This window comes from Abramis brama, assembly GCF_963993115.1.
Source record: "Abramis brama genome assembly, chromosome: 3".
Classification (NCBI taxonomy): Eukaryota; Metazoa; Chordata; class Actinopteri; order Cypriniformes; family Leuciscidae; genus Abramis; species Abramis brama.
In genome coordinates, this window is record NC_139965.1 from 50,964,814 (window position 1) to 50,989,806 (window position 24,993).

The 24,993-nt window shown below is 37.6% G+C and overlaps 1 protein-coding gene across 3 annotated transcripts in view; it reads right to left on the minus strand.

Annotated features, from left to right (window-relative positions):
- hgfac (HGF activator) overlaps positions 1–22,562 on the minus strand; it is a 33,661-nt gene extending 11,099 nt beyond the window's left edge. Inside the window, exons 1-11 of one of the 3 annotated variants that reach the window (XM_084110451.1) lie at positions 21,557–22,082; positions 21,356–21,419; positions 21,162–21,255; positions 16,057–16,130; positions 14,266–14,406; positions 6,333–6,464; positions 6,129–6,239; positions 5,458–5,632; positions 2,786–2,883; positions 412–652; positions 198–337 (exon numbers count right to left, since the gene is read on the minus strand). In XM_084110451.1, coding sequence (XP_083966577.1) covers positions 198–337; positions 412–652; positions 2,786–2,883; positions 5,458–5,632; positions 6,129–6,239; positions 6,333–6,464; positions 14,266–14,406; positions 16,057–16,130; positions 21,162–21,255; positions 21,356–21,419; positions 21,557–21,691 — 1,405 coding nt within the window. In that variant the 5' untranslated portion in view covers positions 21,692–22,082. Of the gene's footprint in view, positions 1–197; positions 338–411; positions 653–2,785; positions 2,884–5,457; positions 5,633–6,128; positions 6,240–6,332; positions 6,465–14,265; positions 14,407–16,056; positions 16,131–21,161; positions 21,256–21,355; positions 21,420–21,556; positions 22,083–22,521 lie in introns of those variants that run through there. The other 2 variants (XM_084110453.1, XM_084110452.1) reach the window with 2 other exon arrangements.
- Between the last annotated feature and the right edge of the window lie 2,431 nt (positions 22,563–24,993).

Below are 24,993 nucleotides of genomic sequence, written 5' to 3' on the forward strand. Positions count from 1 at the left end.
CCCATCACAGAAAACTTTCTGCATTTTCAAATAAACATAATTTAGTATGTTTATTATTCCATTTCCCTCGTGACTGGCTGGTCCCCTTTATGGGGACATTTGGTCCTCACAATGTAGGTTAAACAAGTACACACACATGCAGGACATTGCTTGTAAATTTGTAATGATGTTAAAGTTTTTGTATTTGGAGTCCTCACCAATATCATTTAAGGTCGGCTGGAACTGAGTATAATGAGGGTACAAAATATAGTCCTCAACACCAAACGTCCTGGTGTTCGGGCCGGTGTCGTTAAAGTAATGCTGGCCAAGAACAACCCGAATCTGTGACCGCAACGGACTGAGAAAGAGAGTTAGAATGAAGTTAAAATTTCCTAAATGCAAATACATATAAACACACAGACACACACATACTTGCGCAGGAAGCAGTGAGCCGCGGATACGATCCAGCAGGTGGAAACCAGCGTTCCCGCGCAGAACTCATCTCTGATGTACAACGCTGCCATCCAGGGGTGAGCGCCAGGCAATGCGGACGTCCCACCCAGGATACGACCCCGACCGATCCGTTTCTTGTGCCTCTTCCCACACACCGGTGTCTTGGCAGGGGTGCGGGACGGCCGTTGTACAGCAGCCATGACAGGACCTCTGCGGGAAGCTGACATCAGGAACAGAGAGAATATTCAATTAAAATAATCCAAACACACATGATTGAATTATATTGAATATAAGTCATCAAGAAATATAAATTGGCAATTCTTGTTTATTATGGAATATTGCAGTATTTATTATAAATGATGTATTGGTGCACATCTTTTTTTTTATTTTTTTTTATTATTTTTTTTATGAGCCCTCGTATTCTTTAATCAAAATAGCTTTCCATCCATCTTTCAGCACCATCTCTTCTCTGATGACGTGTTTACTGGCACAAGGGCGGGACAACCTGTTAATCACATGAATCTACCAATAGCAAACTACAACTATCAACTAAGGTCCAATCAATTCCCCATAGACAAAATCAAGTCCCATGATATGTCACAATAGGGAAGAAAAGACTGTCGCAACTTCTGTTTAATGCCGACTTTATAAGAAACTGCAACAAAGACATTTGTCTTAGCATTTGAGCTTTTGTCAGCAGTTTTTCCATCAGCTATGAAAAAGGAAATCTGCAAATATGACACCAATTAAATAGAATCAATAGGACTATGCATGGCCGTAATTTCCTATGGGGACAGGGGGGACATGCGATTAATTTTTGTCCAGCTTTAACGCGTTAAAATATTTAACGCAATTAAAGCAGCATCCATTTTTTCTGTCATCCTTTAGCTAGGGTTATATGATCACGCTCTTATTCACACATTTTCATCAAGACATTGGTAGCTATATTAATATCAGTGATACTGGCCTTCATTCATAAAAAGATGCCATTAAACAATTATTTAAAAATACTGTCTTTGTTGTTTCTACATTATAGTGGAAATTGCGTCTCACATCACATTTAAATTTTATTTACACACAAAACATTAATGGCTAACATTTTTGACTTTATAAAATGATACTCTAAAGTCTTGGCGATCAGCCCCTATTAAACAATAAAGAAAGTAAGACATCTTTTTCTTATACATGTTTAGTAGCCTACTATTCTTTTTGGCAGAACTTATCATTATAATCACATTATAAGTTTGTATCACCATAGTCCCTTAATGTATGTAAATGCAGGAAATGGGATTCAAATCGAAAACATTTCCCCCCCATTTTGTGTCCCCCCCACTTCTCAAACCAAAGTTACACCCTTGGGCCTATGTATACTGAATGAAACCATATATAAATGAGTCATTGCAAAAAAAAAAAAAAAAAAAAAAAAAAAAAAAATTATATATATATATATATATATATATATATATATATATATATATATATATATATATATATATATTTAGGATTAAGGGATTATATACAGATGATCTATAGATGATCCATTTGCGCTACATACAGTACACTACTGTTTTTAATGCTTTTAAATGCTCACCAAAGATGCATTTATTTGATCAAACAGTGAAAAATTATTACGAATTAAACTGTTTGTCTATTGTAATATATTGTAAAATGTCATTTATTCCTGTGATGCAAAACTGAATTTTCAGCATCATTACTCCAGTCTTCAGTGTCACATGATCCTTCAGAAATCATTGTAATATGCTAATCATCTGATTTGCTGCTCAAGAAAAAATGATAAATTATTATCACTGTTGAAAACAGTTGTGCTGCCGTGTCAAAACCATGATATATTTTCGTTTTTGAGGGCCCTTTTCATGAGTAGAAAGAACAGCATTTATTTGAAACAGAAATCTTTTGTAACATTACAAATGTCTTTACTGTCACTTTTGATCAATTGAATGTGACCTTGTGCATTGTGCAAAAAGAACAAAGATCTTACTGCCCCCAAACTTTTGATCAGCAGAGAAAATAAATTATAAGAATGAATAGGTAACAGTAAGAGCAACTTGCTCATGTCTGTGCTAGAATCAAGGTTAATAAAATCCATAACATATTCAGGGCATTCCAGCTACATGATGTCAAGTTCTCATGACCAATAAACCTATTGCTTCAGGCAACACTGGTTTAGATTTCCTCGTCTCACGCCTGGAAGAATGGCAGAATTCTACAGAATTTTTAGGAAGCTTTATCACTATTTTACTTCTCATGTACAACTATTTTTGAGTAATCAAGAATATTCTGGAGAAGCTGAAGGATTTGTTGCTCTTGTGTGTGCATGTGCAGTTGTACTAACATGGTTGTTTTGAGCAGGGCTGGATGTCGCAGTACTCCCAGGAAATGGCTCTCTCCGTCATTGTGTAACACCACGGCAGCTTATCTTGATCAGGGTTCCTGCCATATGAAGTCACATGGAAAATTTCAGACTGTACAACATCAATGCTTTCTGCAAAATCAAATAAAATTATATCTATATTAAACACAGAATTACTCGATTTTTACATTTTTTTTACATTTTCAGGAGATGACATGAGTGGCACTTGCACATACTGTGATAATGACACTGTTGTGGCTGGTTGCCAGGTGTTGCTATGTGGTGCTCGCTAAAGTGTTCCGAAGGGTTGTTAGGGCATTGCTATGTGGTTGCTAGGGTGCTCTGCGTGGTTGCTAGGTGCTTGCATGTGATCTTCTGGTCTCTGGAATTAGTGAAAATTGTATGTCCGATTGCTTAGAAAAGTAAGCACACAGTTACATAGAAATATAATACTACCCTTTACACTTTAGCAGACTTATTGAAATAATATACTTTAGCTGTCAGGGTTCTGCCCTGGCAGCTTTGTCTGTATCTATGTTTGTGTTGTACTTCAACATAATATGGCTCTGTCTTTGTTTGTGTTGGCCATGGCCATGTGCTCCTCTGTTCCTGCCTCCTAGTTTCCCTGTATAACGCCCTCTTGTCTAGTTGAGTCCTCGTTTGTCTGAGTGTTGTCACCTGTTCCTCATGTTCTCTGCTCCCTTGTTTGAGTCCTTGTTTACCTGAGTGTGCTCACCTGTTCCTCTTGTTCTTAGCTCCCTTTATATGTGTGCTCTTTCCCTCTTGTGTTGCCAGTTTGTTAGATGTTGTGGTACTGTGTACTTCTGTGCTACATAGTTTGTTTCTTGTTACTAAGTTCCTGTCCTGCTAGCAGAGCGTCCCTGGCTGCTTACACTCTTTGCTTTGGAGCAAGCCTGGTGCTAAGCCTGAGATCCCTGAGTTCTTTGCCTGGTGTACTTGAAGTTCCTGTCTGGCTTATTGCTGGTATTCTCAGGTGTCATTCTGCTCTGCCATTATTACTCTCCAGCCTACAGTCCTCTTGTGCTAGTTACAACTGCTGCTCAGCTAGTTACAACGGCTGTCATTGTGTCTCATCCCTGCCTATGGTCTGGACTGTTCACCTCTCCCACCACATCTTGTCATCTGTCTACTGTTTGTCAATAAACCGGTTAACACTCGTTCTGCATTTGAGTCCTCCTTCATAGACCTGTGACATTAGCAGAATATACTTAAGTGTGAACTGAATGCAATGTTTTCAGACACTTAATTGCATGTTAATTGCAATGAAATAAAAGGTGCTTTTTGAGCAAATTAGGTAGGACTTAAAGGGTTAGTTCACCCAAAAATGAAAATTCTGTCAGTAATTACTCACCCTCATGTTGTTCCAACCCGTAAGACCTTCGTTCATCTTCGGAACACAAATGAAGATATTTTTTATTAAATCTGAGAGCTGGATCACTTCTCCATAGGCTTCTAAGACATTATAACTTGCTGGCCCAGAAAATGCATTAAAGACATCGTTAATATAGTCCAAGTGTTCCGAAGATGAACGAAGGTCTTACGGGGTTGGAACAACATGAGGGTGAGTAATTACTGACAGAATTTTCATTTTTGGGTGAACTAACCCTTTAAGTTAGCCTAGAAATCTAGACGCACCCTAGCGGCAGCAAAATGTATTTTGCAGCCAGGGCAGTCTAGCAACTCTCCATAGACCTTCTAGCTGCAAAAACCTAAATTGGGTCAGGCCAATCACGTCGTGTATAGAGTAGGCGGGGGCGGGCTTAACATATGACGACAGAGTTGCGACGGTTACCTGCTGCTACTTGAAAACAAAGAATGGCGGCTGTTGGCGAACATCTTTCGAATCGGCTTTGTCCGCGACTCTGGAGGACTTGGAACTTATACACAGCCACGTCCAAGTGATCTGAGGGCGCGCGCGCATCCTGGTGTGTGACGTGTAGGCAGACTGGTGCATAGATATATACACTAGATGTCGCCTTAAAGACATTCGTTCAAATGAACTGCCGTAGACAAGGCGACGTCTAGTGTATATATCTATGCACCAGTCTGCGTACACGTCAGATCAGATCACTTGGACGTGGCTGTGTATAAGAGGTAAAAACGATATAAATACTGTTCGTTTTCTCACACAAACTGCTCGTTTCGTGTCTTAGGCCATCAATGTGTACTTACGATGGGGAATTGTTTAATTTGGACGACAGGGAATTGTTTTAATTTGGACTCTGTGCATGCTCTTTGAGACAGTGACCATAGACCTGCATTATATGACTGACAGACAAGAACGGTTTGACCTAAAAATATCAAAATTGAAACTACTGCGGAAAAAAAGACACCTACATCTTGGATGCCCTTGAGGTAAGCTAAAACATACCAAAATTTAATTTCAAAGTGAACTATCCCTTTAAGAAACAGTCATCAAAGTGTCTCAAAATCTCTTCAAGTACACTTAAATAGCATTTTATTTTATTAATATTATATTACCAGCAAATACTTTTAATGCTTGGAGTGCACTACAAGTGCACATTCAACACAAGTGCACTTTTTAAAGTTACCTCTGCTTTATTATAAAAGGTAAATCTTCAGCACTTTACTATAATGACAAGCATGATGAGACTGTAAATGTAAGCAGTCACCTGCAGAAAGCATGTTCTCCGAGACCCCTGAGGGGGGCGCTGTCCACTGTATCTACTGTCAGCTCACTGAACAACAGATCCGAGTTCCACGGCAGGCAGGATGATCCAGAGACTGTGGCATTGGCTACACCACGATACTGTGCACCTGAATCACGGTAACACTGCTCTCGTGGGTCTGATGACACACAGGGAAAGTTTATTAATTAAAGATTATTAGAATATTTATACTGAACACACATTTGCATGTGTGTTAATAGAGTGGTTCAGAGATTACAACGAAACCCAGAAGACTAATTCACCCCTGGTTCCTTCAAGATTTTCCTATGGGGTTTTATAATGTTTGGATTCTACAATGTAAACTGCACACACTCTCACCCCACACTGTCTTATAGTTACTTATTAGACACATACAACATACGTTTTCAAAAATAAACTGCTTCAAAATTTGTGTTTCCAGTATGGATGTGTGTAATTTACATATTTGTGTCCTGGTAAACCCTACATTATGGGGACAAAATATCCCTACAAATATGGCAAAATCCTAGGGGTAGGGTTAGTGTAGAGGGGATAGAACAGTTTGTAAAGTATAAAAATCATTATTTCTAAGAGAAATCCCCATAAAACATGGAAACCGTGTGTGTGTGTGTGTGTGTGTGTGTGTGTGTACTCACTGATGTTACAGTATTGTCCAATATATCCAGATTTGCACCCACACACCTCTTCACCAGTGGCCTCAATCATTCTACAGACTCCGTCATTTTCACAGAGATTTCGCAAACACACTACACACACACAAAAAAAGAACAATGTTCAAAAGGAAAAAGCAGTAGCTCAAGGGGATCAGGTGTCGGTACTGTAGTTTCAGTGTGTCATACCCGTGTAACGTGCACGCTCGCAGCTGACCTCCCCATCGAGGCACGTGCACAGCTCTACGCTTCGCTGGTAGATCCGTCCCCACGATTCTCCAATGTCATAGTGCTTCAGATGCAGCGGCTCGTAGCACTTCTCTACAAAACAATCCCTGAGCTGTCAGAAAACCAAACACTCTCGACTCCTCCACCAATCAGATCAACCCTGAAGAAACAACTCCACCAATATCAAATAACAGACAAAAGAAGTGACACAAAAACTTCACGGTACACAGGACATGTGATAGTGTTAAAGATGAGACATTTTCAAAACATAAAAGAGAGCATGGCATGAATTGAGAAACGAGTGACGTAATGCTCGAAAAAAGAAAGCTCTAATACACACACACACACACGCGCGCTTAATTACTTAGGCCTACATGAGAACAGATCATTCACTATTATTGTTAATTACTGATACACTAATTAACATTAATGAGGATTATATTCTCAGTTTCACTGAGATCGCAAGAATTAAACAAGACTTTTTTTTTTTTTCTGCTCCTGAGACATTCTGAAAGTTATTGTACGTTTTCATAGAAAAGTGAATATTTTTTAGCTCTAAAGATATAGATTCCCCTTGTGAAATAGAAGTACACTTTAGCATACATTTAAAGAGTGCTTATAATGGAAATAATAAAATATTAAACATTTTATTATTTCCATTATAAGCACTCTATAAATGAATGCTAAAGTGTACTTCTATTTCACAAGGGGAATCTATATCTTTAGAGCTAAAAAATATTCACTTTTCTATGAAAACGTACAGTAACTTTCAGAAGTAAATATGTCTCAGGAGCAGCAAAAAAATGTCGTTTAATTATTTCGATCTCAGTGAAACTGAGAATACAATCCTTAATATACATTAAATGTATATTAAATGCAATTAACTGAACTTTAGAGTGTTTTATTGACCCACTTAAGTAGAACTTCTAAGTCCTTCACTTAAGTAGTTACATCTTTACATGTAATTTCATAATTACTTCTATTGTCTATGCAACATGGTTAAAGTGTACTCCTGAATGCATTGACAAGCTGAAATAACATTTAATGTCATTTCTATTGAAACTATTTCTGTCATGTAGTTTACTATATTTGTAGTTACACATTTGTAATGATGATTATGCAATTTAGTACATTTAAAATAAATGTACTTGTTTAAAGCACAACAAAGCATTAATAAAACATAAAAAGTGCACTTTTTAAGCATGTACTTCAGTGTTAAAAAACATGAAAATTAATTATTTTTTAAGTACACTTAAGTGGCCTTTTATTTCATTATTATTATATTATCTGCAAAATTACTTTTAAGATTTGAAGTACACCAAAAGAGCACATTCAATACAATTAAGCACATTTCTTTTTCATAAGGGATCACGTGAAGCCTTTAAAACAATATCCCATGAAGCACGTGACGCGTTAATGGCGGTGCAGCTTTGAAAAGACGCTCTCCACACCACTCGCATTTTTTCAGGTCTTTGAAGGAAAACCAAATGCTAAATTACGTGAAATAATCGAAAATGTCGACTCAGGCCACACTTGTTCATACTCGGGAGGACGCTACCTCTCCCATTAAGAAGAAATTTAGAGAGTCTTCCAACACTATCTCCCGAGCTGATCTGGATGGCGCCATTTTGGCCGGAGTGAAACAAGCCTTGAGCGAACAAAAGACTGATTTAGACAGAATTGTCACTGTCGCTATCAAATCTGCTATAGATGATGTGCTGACGCCTCAGATTCTAGATCTGAAACGTGAAATTGAAAATACCAATAAAGCAGTCACCACCGTAACCGGGAAGATCGAGCAAGTTGGAAAATCGGTATCTCTGCTCCAATCCAGATACGACACTATACAGGCGGCTGTTCGTAAAGACAGGGATCAGATCAGCTATCTGAAATCTAAATTTGATGACACCACAATAAAGATTGCTGACATAGAAGACCGCAGTAGAAGATCCAATGTACGGTTAGTCGGCCTCAGAGAAGGTGCTGAGGGAGATGACTGCATCGCCTTTTTAAAGGCGAACCTGCCCAAATGGATACCTTCCATCGCGAACAGAGAAATTAAAATCGAACGTGCACATCGCATCTACTCAGACAAGCAGTCTAAACGCCCACGCACGGTTATATTCAAACTGCTGGACTACACCGATAGACAGGCCATTCTCAACGGGGCGAGGGCCGCATACCCAGTCAAGTTCGGCAGCGAACCCCTTCATTTCTTTCCGGATTATAGCGCAGACACTACAAAGAAAAGGAAGGCTTTCACTGAGGTGCGGAAGAAGATGGATACATTCGGAATTCAATCGTTTCTCCTCTTCCCGGCTACACTTAAGGTCATTCATGCAGGGAGACAAAACCTCTTCCGTTCGCCGTTGGAGGCCGAGCAGTATCTTCTGTCTTCACGGCCTGGGAACGACATCGCTATAGCATCCGCGGGACGGCCTCCTCAACTGGACCGCTGTGCTGACATGGATATGGAGCAATCCGTAACTCAGTAGAGATAAAACTACATAGCGAGTATACTGTATATGCTTTTGTAAGCCATTTATCTTACTTTTCTTATTTGTTAATTGGGTTTATATAGCCTATATACATTTTTTTTTTTTTTTACCACAGAATAGGTTATGGACATTATTGGTTATTGAGGCAGGTCCCCCTTTATTTTATTTTTCTAGGCTTCTAAATCTTTGAGCAGGTTGAGATTTTATATAGGAATTTATTTTGTGATTTATTTTTAAACAATTTGTAGCCTATTACAATCTTGAATCCTTCCCTATTCTAGCTATAAAATATTTACTTAGTAGTGGTTGGGATCACACCGCAATTGTGCAGTCACGGCTCTTGTAAACTGTAGCCCTATGCTAGCCAGGGGATTCGTTATATCCTCGCGGCTTGCAAATTGTATGTACATAGTTTCGTTTATGTTCATCTGTGTTTTGTTCGCGGCAGCAACTAATTTTAACGTACACATTTTTCCAAATGGTTTTCGAGGCCATGGGCTTTTCTACACTTCACTTGTCATTTTACCTCCACACGATATGTCTGCTTTTAATATTCTAAGTTGGAATGTGAGGGGTTTAAACTCACCAATAAAGCGCACTCGTTGTTTGGAATTTTTGCGACGGAAAGATTGATCCATTGCGCTACTCCAAGAAACCCATTTAAAAGACGGAGATGTTCATCGCTTTCAAAATAAATATTATAAGATGTTGGCATGTTCATGTGCGCTTAAAGGACAAATCCAGTGAAAAATGAACCTAGGGGTAATTAACACATGGTTACCGAGTCGATCGTTCCCTGCGATGCGTTTTCATGAAAATCGAATGTATAGAGTTTTATCTTTAAAAACAGATTAGCTCATAACACTAGTATATGGGGCACAGAGTAAGTAAAAGTAAATCGCTAATACCACTAACAAGGCTCAAAATAGCCTCACTCTAACACGGTAACATAATGAGGGTCCTTACATACAAACCGAAGCATTGAGAACTTTGTATGTGTACAGACAGTTTAATAAGAAGATACTTTATAAAGACAGTACATTACGCGTTGACATGCAGGAGCCATCTTGGAAAACAGTCTCGACTAATCGAGCCACGAACGCCGTGCTACGTTAGATTTCACAAACGTAATTCCTATCGACCAGCTATCCTATCGACGGCGTTCGTGACTCGATTAGTCGAGACTGTTTTCCAAGATGGCTCCTGCATGTCAACGCGTAATGTTCTGTCTTTATAAAGTATATTCTTATTAAACTGTCTGTACACTTACAAAGTTCTCAATGCTTCGGTTTGTATGTAAGGACCCTCATTATGTTACCGTGTTAGTGTGAGGCTATTTTGAGCCTTGTTAGTGGTATTAACTATCGATTTATTTTTACTTACTCTGTGCCCCATATACTACTGTTATGAGCTAATCTGTTTTTAAAGATAAAACTCTATACATTCGATTTTCATGAAAACGCATCGCAGGGAACGATCGACTCGGTAACCATGTGTTAATTACCCCTAGGTTCATTTTTCACTGGATTTGTCCTTTAACAAATCTAAAGGTGTCTTAATCCTGTATAAGAGATCACTAAGTTTATCTGTGGATTCAATGGGGAAAGATGATTGTGGGCGGTTTGTATATGCAGCCACTAGAATCAATCATACTAAAGTCCTTTTAACATCTATATATGCACCGAACATATGTGATAACCAATTTATGGATAATATTTCTGGAACTTTGATTAATTTCAATGATTATCAGATTATTTTAGGCGCGGATTTCAATGCTTGTGTCCACCCTGAGTTAGACCGCTCCTCAGCTGACTCTGTCGCAACGCCCTCGTCAGTAGCTCTTAATAGCTTAATTGCAGAGCTTAATCTTGTAGACCCATGGCTTATTAAAAATGGTAATTCTAAAGTTTACACATTCTATTCTACCCGTCACAAGTCGTTTTCTAGGATCGATTATATTCTGGTTGATCCTTCTCTAGTCCAATACATCAGTAGGGCCTACTATTGATATTTTGCCTATTTTGATTTCGGATCATTCACCGGTTATCTGTAATATCACTATAGGTGCTAAAGTCTCTAAAGTCAATAGATGGCGCTTTAATACTACATTATTATACAACATCTCCTTCCTAGATCAACTTAGACAATAATTAATTGTTTTTTTGGAAATTAATTCCCACTGCCATAATCCGCAGACGTTGTGGGAAGTTACAAAATGCTTTTTAAGGGGTAATTGCATTTCATATTCTGCCAACGTCAAGGCCTCTAGGAATAAACGGTTTGAGAAGCTAGAAAAAAAGATTAATGATCTAGATCGTCAACAGGCTAGTGCTTTTTCCGATAAGCTTAATCAGGAGCTATTTTTATTGAAAGCAGAATATACTTCTCTATCTATATCCAAAGCTGAGTTTATCATTCATAGAACAAAGCAAAAATACTATTTTAATGCAGATAGGCCTAGCAGATTGCTTGCACTGAAACTCAAAGAGTGCGAATCTAAAGCCAGCATTGGTGTTATTAAAACTGACTCTGGTGAAATTACTACGGACCCAAAGGCTGTTAATGATGAGTTTAGATCATTCTACTCTACGTTGTATTCTTCTGAGGTCTGCCTCGACAGAGGAGAATGTAGTGATTTTCTCAGTCACCTGAATCTTCCCACTTTACCAATATCTGCTCAAGAATTACTGGATGCTCCTCTAACACTGGAGGAACTCCACAATGCAGCTAAATTGTTGCAGAAAGGTAAATCTCCCGGCCCTGATGGAATTCCTCCGGAGTTCTATCTAGCTATCTGGGATATTGTGGGCCCCCTAATTCTGAAGTCCATGAATTATGCCATTGATCATGGTACACTTCATAGAGATCAAAATGTTGCCATCATTACCCTGTTGCTTAAAAAAGACAAAGATCCACTAAGTTGTTCTAGTTATCGTCCAACATCTCTGATATCAGCCGACGTCAAGATCCTAGCCAAGGCATTGGTTTTAAGATTGGAACCATATATTGACAATTTGATTCATTATGACCAGACTGGCTTCTTGAAGGGCCGTTTAGCATCGGATAACATGCACCGACTATTACACATTATTGATTACGCTCAGACCACTAATGCTACTTCTGCCATTTTTTCTTTGGACGCTCTCAAAGCATTTGATAGGCTTGAATGGGACTATCTGTGGGCTGTTCTGGAGCATTTTGGATTTGGCTCCAAGTTCCTAAATATTATACGATTGTTATATAAATGTCCTTCTGCTTCCGTATCAACAGGTTTCTGTCAATCACAACCTTTCTTACTTCAAAGAGGTTGTCGGCAAGGTTGTCCCTTGTCACCAATTTTATTTGCACTCTCACTAGAACCTCTTGCACAAGCTCTTAGACAAAGCCAAACAGTAACACCTATAACTATTAACAACTCACATCACCACATCTCATTATATGCCGATGACATTATGCTTTATCTTTCAGACTTAAATACCTCTCTACCAGACATTTTGCGTTTGTTTAACTCCTTTAGCACTATGGTTATAAAATAAATTGGGATCAGTCATCCTTAATGGCACTTAATAGCATTACTAAAGCAGCATCTCTACCTAGTGGCCTTGTCTTTGCTAATTCATGCACCTATCTTGGTATTAAAATTGCTGATTCTTTGTCTAGGATTGCTCAGACAAATTTTTCTGAAATCAGTCAGAAAATTAAGCAGGACATACAGAGGTGGGACAGCATAAAAATGTCAATGCAAGCTAGAATTAGCACGGTTAAAATTAACATTTTACCCAGAGTTAACTTTTTATTTTTCATGCTCCCGTGTTTTCCTCCACCAACATTTTTCAAAGAAATGAATTCATTAATCTCTAAATTCATCTGGGGTGGTAAGCGTCCTAGAGTCAGCCTTTCAGTATTACAGTGTGCAAAACTGCATGGCGGTCTTGCACTTCCTAATTTAATGCTTTACTACTTTGCTTTCCAAATTAGGGCCATGCGTGTCTGGGTGGACACTCACTCCAAAGTACCCTGGAGAAGCATTGAGTCTAACCGTGTTCTTCCCCATAGACTTCAAGATCTGCCTTTTACTGGTGTAGGCTCAAGAAGTTTACATCAGAAGTTCGGAAATATTATTTCAGTTACTTTAAAAGCTTGGTTCAATGCAGAAAAGATTACAGGTCACGTTAAAAAAATCTCACGTCAGTTTCCTCTCTAGAACAATGCCCGCCTATTATCTGGTAATCAACCTTTCATTTACCCTTCCTGGTCCTTAAAAAGTGTGTTCACATTTCGTGATATATTCAATGGCAGTGGATTGTGCGCATTCCAAGATATTCAAGCAGATTATTCTTTGCCAGGTACCTCCTTTTTTATGTACTTGAAGTTGAGGTCTGCAATGAAAGCATACGGGGTACCTTGGAATTCTAGCTTAGATGATCACCCATTGTTAAAGTGGTTCAAAAATACTGGGAAAATTCAGGGCACAGTCTCCTTGATTTATAAACAACTACTTGAATGTTCATATAAGACCCTGAAGGTATTAGCTGTGTGGGAGAGAGAACTCTCATGGTTGGGCTATAGTCCTGACTGGAATACAGTTTGGTCAAATCTCTGTCTTGCCTCCAAAAACCCCTCGCACATTCTTATTCATTTTAAAACTGTACACAAAATGTATTGTACCCCATACAAGCGATACTTGATGAAACTCTCATTAAATCCTAATTGCAGTCTGTGTAACAATAACTCTAAAGGTACTTTTTTGCATATGTTTTGGGACTGTTCAGTTATATCCAATTTTTGGAAACATGTAGTTCAAGTACTAAAACATATCACAAAGTTGCAGTTTGACCTCGACCCTTGTCTTATGTTGTTGAATGATGATTCTTCATACAACTTTACGTTAGTTCAGAGAAGATTGTTAATGTCTGGTTTCACTGCTGCTAAAAAAACAATTATACAGCAATGGTTCACTCCTGACATGGATCTTAGAAGATTCTGGCTGCTGTTTTCATTATATTGCTTGTTTAGAATGCAGCACTGCAAGGATTAATGGGGCTAGAATACAAACGGTCACTTGTTTTAAATTGATGATGCATTATTCTGTGCTGTAATTGGCTGCCGAGGTTTATTTGTATGTTTCCTTTAAGTTACCCTCCCTTGTGTCCTTTGTGTTTTTTTGTTTGTTTTTGTTTTTTATTGGTATTCATGCTGTCATCCAACATTTGTAATGTTATTATTTCAAATAAAAAAAACAATCACAAAAAAAAACAATATCCCAGCAGGCAGGTCAATGAATTTGCATGACTCCACTCATGATTGTGCCATTCGAGTGGCAATTAATAACCATAATCAAACTGAAATTATCATTTCATTATGTGAATATGGCCACTTCACTGTGTTTCACTCACTTTTTTCACACAGCGCTCCAGTAAAGCCATCAGGACACACACAATCAAATGAGTCCAGGTGAGCGTTCGTGGCACAAACACCCCCATTCAAACATGGGTTTTGCCGGCAGAGTCTCAGACCCTGACGTGGAGGAAGAAATCCTGAGGAGCGAATGAGATATACAAAGAAAAACTTGCTTATCATCATGATGGCAGGACTGATTCATCATGCAGCTGATTTTGCTCATTTCTCAAACCTTGAATGAGTCAACGAGTCATACAGTATCTGTTTTCCAAATCATAAACAATGTTGTAGCAAATGCAATCCCCATTACGCTCATGATTACTGAGCAGTTATATGTGCATGTAGATACAGTACAGAAGCATTTCTGCCAATTTGAACTTATTTACATGGCACTTTTTTGGCCAAGTGAATTCAATTTAATTAATAATTAAGCTCAAAAATGTCTTGTACAGGGAACCAAATAAGCCAGAACTGCCATTAGTGACCCTTCAAAAAACCAGAGCATGATGTGAGCATATACACAGACAGTGTGTTTGAACCAGAGCACCAGCTTGAAAACAAACTCTGTAAATCTGCTGTTATAAACAGAGGTCTGGGTCTTACAAACAAAGCGTGTCATTTATGCATTAACGTAAACACCTCTCTCTGAAAGTAAAACATCCTGGTCAACCCCCAGTTTCAGCTATTAATCCATCCACAAGCGAGAAACGTTCACATGACTGCAGACTAAAGCTGGGTGATATATACATTATACATTTAATGATTTTGTAAGCAATATAAAATGAATTTAAATCAGTTTTTATTGGCCATTAAGTTTCTTTAAAAAGCCATTAAACTAGTTTGGAGTATGAGAGCGTTAAAACAGATTAATTCACTTCCATGCAGTGTTGTTATTGTTAATTTAAGTTAAAACAAATACACATCAAATATAGTAAAATATATATATATATATATATATATATATATATATATATATATATATATATATATATATATATATATATATATATATATATATTTCAGCTTTATTTAGGTTTTAAGTTAAGTTTTAAATATCTATGGCCTGGTTTCACAGACAGGGTTTAGATTAAGCCAGGATTAGGCCTTAGTTCAATTAGGACATTTAAGTAGCTTTTATAAACATGCCTTAGGAAAATATAAAAATAAAAGCTAATTCAAAAAAGTTTCATTCGTTAACATTAGTTAATGTATTAACTAACATGAACTAACAATGAGCAATACATTTGTTACAGTACTTATTAATCTTTGTTAATGTTACTTAATAAAATTACAACTGTTCATGTTATAGTTCACACATCGCATTAGCCCAACTAATGCTAACAAATACAGCATTTAATTTTAATAATGTATTAGTAAATGTTGAAATTAACATTAACTAAGATTAATAACTGCAATAGAAGTATTGTTCATTCTTGGTTCATGTTAACTAAAGTAGTTAAAGTGTTAGCAAAATTTGTATTTCAGTGAATTGATTCATCCCTCTGATTTAATTTGCATCAGCACTCAAACATTTTCACGGACGTCTCTGCATGGTATTTTTAGTATATTAAAATGCTTTTGTAGAGATATTTGTATGTAAATATCACTGATTATTACTATTTACTGTTATATGCATGACTGTTTGGTTCCTCTGGTTGAAAAAAAAAATCTGATCAAATACTGTCAATGAGATATCTATAATATCTAATATCGTCAAAAGGCTAATGCAAAATCGTATGACTTTTGCCAAGACGGTTTACGTGGAAGAGAAAAAAATGATTTCTTACCATTAAACAGCCGTGTGGGTGAACTGCAGTATCCCCACTTCTGGTCACGGTCAAAGTTGTGTGTTAGAGAACACCTGCAAGTCAAACCAAAAACACAATGATCATGACCCGCATCTGAATTACTCAAGACTTGCGTAAAGCTCAAACAGACGGAATCTGAAACAGTGGTGAATCTGAATGGGTCATTTACAGCTCTACCAACATGTTCATGTTGCATGAAATTCCCCTAATCGTAAAACAAACATGAACAAGAATAAGAAAGGTAAAAGAAGATATGTCTACAATAAATATGAGTTTACTTGTAATGAGGATGAACAGTGTCTGCCATCAATAATGTCTTTTGTTAATTATTGGTTGCTGAGTGCATGGAAAATTTGTCATTTTTTATTTACCATCACTTCATTGTCACATGTAGATCAAACACGCGGGAAAGAACAAAGTTCTTTAACAGTCCAAGAGTACATGCAGGGGTAAGGGAGCAAACACTGCACAATAACATAAGCAATACTGGACAAAGAAACACAGGAAACTGAGGGTTTAACATGGTGATTGACTGAAACGGAACAGGTGTGATGGAACCGAGGGAAATAACTAATGATCAGGGACACAGGTAAACGAAGAGCAAACTAGACTAAACTGAACATACATGTTACAGTCGTACCAAACCTAGTCGTAGATATTTCATCACAACTTTGTATCATATTGGCCACCCTTCTGAAAAATAATTGTGCATAACTTTATTAAATGTGCACTTGTAGTGTACTTCAAATCTTAAAAGTACAGTATTTTTGAAAAAACTATAGATAATAAAATGTCAATAAAATAAAAGGCTACTTAAGTGTACTTAAGGACATGCCTAGGACATTTTACTTTGCTGTTTTTATTATGCTTATATGCTGCAGTCGGCCGCTGCAGCTCATTTCGTTTTGTTGTTTAGGTTTATTTTTACATTAGAGTATAGAGTTTGTTTTCATTCATGTCTGTGTTTCTAGTGTGTTAATTGGTTCTGTCTTCCCACGTTCCCTACCTGTTTGTCACCATGGTCACTGATTGCTTTGTATTATGTCCAGGTGTCTTGTCAATTATCTAGTAAGTTTCTCTCTCTGTTTGATGTGTATTTAAGCCCTGTGATTAGTCCTGTCTAGTTGTCTGTTATTGAAGCGTTTTCCCAGGTTGTTATGTTACCATTTCATAGTCAAAAGTGTTTTGTTTCTAGTTCTTTGTTTAATAAACTGTTTACTGCTGCACCTAGGTCCTGCGATCTTTATTACCTGCAACTGACTGTGACAGTAAGCTAGATCAATATTAAAATATCATATTAATTAAAGCTGGATGATTTGTGTTGCTAAATTGCCGATTTCTCTGGATTTAAAGATTATTGGAAACATTTGGGATAATGTAAGAACACAAGTCAACAAAATATATAATATTGTTCTGGTGGTTTTTGGATATTTTAAACCAAAAATCGTACATTTTGTGCCTTTTTTAAAGAGTACACTTTAATGACTATGTTTAAAAAGTGCACTTTGTATTAATTTGCACTTTGTCGTGATTTAAAGAAGTACATTCGTTTTGATGTGTTGATTAACATACTAAAGCACATTTAATTAACTGGGTACTTGATTATAAGTTTGTGTTATTTAATATAGCATTTCAAATTAATATTTGAAATGTACTAACTTGAAACTTCATCATTAAATATGTGTGATTACAAATAGATTTAAATACAGGAAACAAAGTATTCTAAAATGTATTTGTTCACCACGGTCAAAGTCCAAAACGGACAAAAAAGCACAATATAAGTAGCCCATTTAACACATGTCTGCTATATACCAGATTTTCTGAGCTTTTGTGTAATGTAGCAGACTGACCAAAAAACCCAGAATTTAAGCCCCAAATGAATCACTATTTTGTTCTGATTCAATTAACCTGTTTATTTATCAGCGATAAATTGCGAGCTGCGTAACGATTCTTCAAAATTCTCCTTTTGAATTCCATTGAAAAGACAAAAAAAAGAAACTTTACATTAAGGTCTAATTTGTTAAAATTGTTAATGCATTAACTGCCCATTGAATTCAGTGCTAGAGTTCCTGCAGGATCGTTTTTCTGCTGGTCTATCCTCCTCCACACTGCTAGGTCTGCGTGGTGGCCATAGCTGCCTTCCACACACCTTTGGGCAATAGGTCTTTGGTAAGACACCATTTGATCACCCGTTTCCTTCATGGGACTTTGAGGAGGTTGAGGCCTGTGGTCCTTGTAAGAATTCCGGCCTGGGATTTGGCCGTGGTTCTGGAAGGGTTGTCCCTGGTACCCTTCGAGCCCTTGGACGACGACAGTGAAGGACGAGAGAGGACCAGGCCTGAATTTTACGTTGTGTTTTGTTTATGTTTTATTATGTGTGTGCGGCAGTCGTCAGTGAGGGGCTGCCGCCTTTACTTTCATTTTGTATTTATTTATTAAAGTTTGTTAAACGTTCTCCGGTTCCCGCCTCCTTCCCACAACAACATACCTTTGCTACAGCTATCTATACAGCTTATGAGGCGTGTGACTTGCCTTTGGTTGTGAGAGCCCAATCTACTATGAGTATGGCAGCTTCAAAAGTTTTACTGTCACGAATTTCCCTCCAAGAAGTATGTGATGTTGCAGGAGTGGTCTTCCCCGGACACATTTATAAGATTTTGTAGCCTGGACTATACACCAGGGTCTCAGGTGCTCTTGTCCTAAGTTGTGCCTGACGGTGCTTTGTTCCGGGTATCTTTATTGCTTCCACGGTACTTCTTCATCACTAAATGGCAATAATGGTGAACGAGCTGCATAACGATTCTTCAAAATTCTCCTTTTGGGTTCCACAGAAAGAAATTATAGCACATGGGTTTGGAAAAATATGAAATTATGTACTTTATGTACTAAACTGGCAGATTTTTCAGTTCTTGGCCTTGCTTGAAACAAATCTCACAAACAGTGTCTCACAACACTCAGCCACAAGCAAATTTTTATGGAGTAAAACTCACTCAAGAGTTGCTCCATATGGAGATCTGCACACACTTGTTCAGCTGCAATGACATTAATAACCATGCCGCCTCCTTGATCTTTCATCACGGCCCTGATCTCTTTGCCTGATAAAACTCACTCTTTCTCAATGTTTATAACGGTTTATCACATCGGTATGTGTAGTCATCTGCTCCACTCACTGACAGAGGAAACATAAAGAGCAGCGGAGATGATGACAAAAGACCATTTTTAGCAAACAGAGTAGTATAGTCACTGGGTTTGGTAAAGGTTACTCAAGATGAAGATGAGTTTGCACTTACAGATTAAATCAGAATTAGGGCTGGGTTATGAGTTTTGGTTAATGGTACAATGTGGTTTAAACTCGTTCAGAATGTGGGATTGGATTCGTAAGGACATGGCTATGGGTTGGCTAAGTAACTGGTTTAAGATGGGTAACTATCAGGGCGTAGTTGTTTAAAAGAAATTAAGGTAATACTTCACAGTAGGCCTTATTTGTTAGGTAAGGGATAATGTACATCCAGCCAGTTGTAATCGCAGAATAAACACTGATAAGGTGATCAGGACCCTGAGGCGAAGCAGAGGGGTTTATACTGCGAAAACAACCAGCTGGATGTACATTATCCTGCTTGTTACACGGCTACTTGCCACATAAGTAGATAATTAGACACAAAATATTTACTTGAGTTGAAATATTTTATTAGATTTTTAAATGCAAAGCTTCCGCGAAGAAGGCAGTTGCACGTTCAAACTAGACATTTAAGGGATAAGGTACAGTCATACCACTTATTACACAGCATTTCACCACATAAATAATTATGGGGATAAGAGATATTGATTTGAGATTAAACTGTTTTAAAATCGTACCTGTTTGTTATTTCATAATCCATTAGAGCGTAGAAAACAATCGTTGCAAAATTGGCAGCAGCTGCACTTGTATGAAACAAGAAGAGAGCGAGTCTGCGATACCCGGATGACATAATTAAATAATTGTACACAAAATATTGGTTTAAGTTTTAATATTTTATTAGCTCACCAAACGCAAACCTTCCACAAAAAATACTGCTGCTAGCAAGCATATATAGCTGACTTTATTTACCCGGATGAGCCTGCGTTATCAGTTTTTACCGGCTCTGTTATCGGGGAATAACATACCGCACCATGTGAAAACATTAGTTAATGCATTAGCTAACATGAACTAACAATGAGAAACATATAACTACATTTTTAATTTTTGTTAATGTTAGTTAATAAAAATACAATTGATCATTGTTTGTTCGTGTAGTTCACAGTGCATTAACTAATGTTAGTAAATATTGTGATTAACATGAACTAAAATTATTAAATGCTGTAGAAGTATTATTCATTACTAGATAATGTTAACTAATGTAGTTAACTAATGTTAACAAATGAAACCTTATTAAGTTGATTGGATTTCGGCTATCGAATTGCATCAAATCTTGAAAATGGATTGTTCAAAAGAAAGAAAGAAAAAATATTCTGAAATTTAATTGGATCATGTAATCCAGATTGGTTTTGTCATTCAAAACTTTCAGTAGGATTGGGCTAACTTTGATCCAAACAATCATGATTATATTGATTTCATCAGATGGGGTGTATTCCGTGTGGATTTCAGAAACAAAATGCAATTGAATTTAAAAATTGGTTCTCATTTGAACTGGTTAAAGATGTGTGTTTAAACTGTAACCAGCTCAAACCAGATCTTTGGTTATCCCAAACCTAGACACTAATTTAGCACATACCAGATCCTCAGAAGTTACATTTTAGACCTACGATTGATCTCAGTTATATGATCTGATTACAGGTTATGCTGATTTGTTGGTCAAATCTGTAGAATGGTACTAATCTTGGAGCTGAGAGTACAACACTATTATTGGTAACCGATTGGTTACAATTTAGGCATCTGGATATGAGTAGTTGTATTGGGGATTGAGATCACTTTGGCATTTAGGCTGCTAAAGTTAAAGTAAGAGTTGAGGTTTGATGGTCAGTGGATTGAGGGTTATTTCTCTGTCAAAGTGAATGGTTGAGGGGCACTGAATCTGTACAAAGTTTGCATGTGTGTTAGCACTTACCAGGCCTGCTTAGAGTTCTTAGAGATACACTGCTGATAAATTGTCCCACCAAAGCGAAAAGGAAACTTGCACTCTTTGCCATCTGTTGTTAGAACTAAAACACACACACACACACACACATCCAAACCCATGAAGCAACAGTAATTAGAAACAGAAACTATGAGGACTGATATCAATTCAAGAGCAGTTCATACCTTTCTGAGTTACAGCATTAGACTGTCCAGACACTAACATTTCAATACCAGGTGGCTGCTTGCGCTTTGAGAGAGAGAGAGAGAGAGAGAGAGAGAGAGAGAGAGAGAGAGAGAGAGAGAGAGAGAGAGAGAGAGAGAGAGAGTTTTCCAATATGTATCCCAAATAACTTGCATTCAGCAAAACTCATATGGGACACTCACCGATCTAGCACACTGCAAACGGGGTAATAAAATAAGACATGACAGCAGCAGAAGAACAAACTCTCGACGAGTCAGAACTGGAGAAAACACTGAAGAATCCAAGAAAGAAATTTGTGAACGAGGTGTTCTCCGCATGGCAGATCTTTGGACTAATTTCCCCGGGAATGAAGTCAATAAACTCAGAGAGTTTCCGTCCCAAACGCAAGTGTCATCTGTAGGATTCCTCCATTATATCCCGGGGCGATGGATGCGTGAAAGTTCACCGCAGGAAAAGCCTCTTCAAGGGAGTTCCCACGAAAAAAGCCTGCGATTACACCTGGCGGAGTGGCCAGACCCAGCCCAGCACGAGCCTGTGATGTAATACCGATCCTCATGCTTTGATTTAGGGGTTGTTGTCAGTAACAACGGAATCCACCCACAAGTGATGTTGCGTTGCGAGGGACACGCGGAAGACCTGATGAGAGTTTTGCGCGTCACCGCCGCGTTGATGAATGCAGTTAATCATTCATAGACCGAAACTACCTTCAGAGTGAAAGGTTGGAATTCCTCCGCATTTGTGTGCATGGCGGAAAACATTAAAATAAGAGCCATTCATGAGAAACAGATCAATTTGCTATTATAGTAAAATAGGCCAATTAATAAAATAACCTAATAATTAGCCTACGTAATTGATGTTTAAAAACAAACCCCATTTAAAACACAATAGCATATAAACTTAGCCTACTATATGATAATAGCTGTTCTGCACTTTTTGTCAAATTAATAAAACTCAGCAAAAAGTTTATATTTTCTATTAGTTTTGAAGCCACAGTGATGCACGTTAGTTCTTTTAAGGTGGATTTACATTCCCTGTATCCCCACTGCAGACAGCACACACTTCTTTTGCTGTCTCTTCTTTACTGGGTGTGACAGTGTTTTGAAGTGAAAGTCAAAGGATGAAAAAAAAAAAAGCTCTTAAAGCTTACCGTCTGGTCTTTGTGCTTAAAGTTACCACTTTGCTTGCTTGGTTTGCTCTCTGCCCATAAAGCAGTGACGTCACTGATAGCTCAGCCCCACCCACTGAAGTTTTTCAACACCTATCTTTTTGGATCGAAGGTCACATCACATGAACATATAGCAGTTGCAGAGTGTGAGATGATCTGTTCACAGCAGTTGTGTCAAAGTCAAAATATGAGTTTTAAAGTAAATTTATGTAAGATTTCAAGCGTTCTATTACTATAATTGTTAATCAACTGCACTGCGCCATCTGGTGCTGTTGAGATAGAACTGCCAAAGGTAAGGGTTTACAGTTAAAAACTGCATGTAGCAGGCCTAAATAAAAACTCTGTAGGGACCCATGAATGACGAATTAATATGTGAAGCTTTAAAGTAGATGGCTGAGAGAAGGCATGTGGGCATTTGTAAGTTACCCCAAAATAGCAAATTATTTAGAGGAGCAGTGTGCTGATTGGTTAGTTTACAATTGGGCTTTTGATTGGTCAGTTCTGCAGTGATGTTACACATTGGTCAAATCTTTGTATGATGCCTCTGAATTCTGTTATCAGTTGTATGAAATAAAACATAAATGAAATAGGCCTACAACATTTTACATGTTTGAAACAACATTTTTTGTTAGCTGATTTATTTATTTTTTTTAGCTGGGTATATAGGCTAGGAGAAAGCATCTCAATAAATATAAACTGCTATGCATAGGTCTACAATGATTAGGAAATGTTAAAAATAATTTTAAATGAGATGCCACAGTGGAGATATGCTGACACTTCACATAGGATAGGCCTACTCACAACTCTCATGCATTTGATTTGGACGCCATCTAGCGCACAAAAGATGCATGTCCACTCGAGTACTAATGACTTTCACTTTCATGTTCATTCATTCAACGGTTTCATGCAGTCAAAAAGACATTTAGGCAGATAAGCAGACGGGTGTAGTTTCAGAAACGTCTTTCCTGGGAATTAACGGTATATTTCCCACAGAATAACAAGGAAATAATCTCCCACTGAATTCCCACTATTTTCTATCCGTTTCCTTCGTATCCAGAGGGGAATTCCGTCTGAGATTCCAGGGAATCCCTCTGAAGGTGTTTATAAAGCTCTCGGAATGTTCTGTGATCAGAGTTCAGTGCTTTAGGGGAGATTCTCGTATCTGTAAAGAAACTTCTGTAAAGATCTTGATTCAAGGACGCATGCAGCTGTTGATCAGCCAAGGTGAGGCGACACTTTCTTTTAAAAATGAAAAGAAAGAACAAAAGAAAATAAATAAATAATTGAAAATATTTTTCTAACGCAGACTTATAATAAAATAAGGGGTGAATTCAGGTTGATTGGAACACCTTTTCACTTTTTAGGCTACATTTTTAAACAGTGGAGACAGAATAGTTATAACTCTGGGTCAGTTGTAACAGTCAGTTTAACCGTTTAGAAATTAGGTACAGGGTTGAAATCACCAGGCCTTCATGACCACCATCCTCTTGAGGTGAGGGGGAAAAAAGGATTTGCGGGGCAAAAACGAATTTTGAGGTAAGAATTATAGACTACCGTATAGCCTAACGTATACGTTTTACAACTGGTTGTTTATTTGATTTGCGACCATGTTAGTGGATGCTACATTATTATAAAACATGAATCAGCAGATTTTTTTTATTTTTTATTTTTTCATCTGGTATGTGTGTGTATTAATGGGGAATATCTCAAAAATTATACAAATTGTTTTCTCTACTGGGGCTATAGCTATGGTTTTCCAAAACCTTCATTTTTGCTGTAAAACCATGAACACAATAAATCCACACACACAGCCTACACTGAGAGTGAACAATGTAACCGAACTAGTTATTAAGGTCGATGTTGTTTTTAACTGTGTTCTCCGGTCAAGAGTATTTTTCATAAATGTCAGAAACTGTCAATGGGGTGGTACGGTACCCTTTCTAAAGGTACACATTTGTGCATATTACCTTAAAGGTAGGCTACATATTGGCAAAAAGTGTACATATTAGCACCTAAATGGTACATATTTGAACCTTTTTAAGGGTACCGTCCCAGTGACAGCAGAGTGTAGGTTTAGTGGCAAGTTTTCATTTATTTTACATGTTGTAATGCAATGAAATATATTCATTACAATTTCTTTGGGCCATGTGTTGGGGAAGATGTCTTTTAGATTGTACGCATTATTATATTCAGTATTCCTCTCAAATTAGCAGCAATAAACAGAAGGAGACATTGACAATTGACCCCATTTGGTGTGACAACATGCCCCACTCTGTGCTGTACAGTGTGAATTGGGTCATATCTGTTTGACCTTTGATTTTTGAGCTACACGAATACATGAACTTTTGCCGGCAATGATAAGAGCACAGACTAGTAAAATACATAAAAATAAAGCGGCGTGTTCATGCGCCACTAGAGAGCTGATTCATGCAGTGAGCATAAGTGCGTCATGAG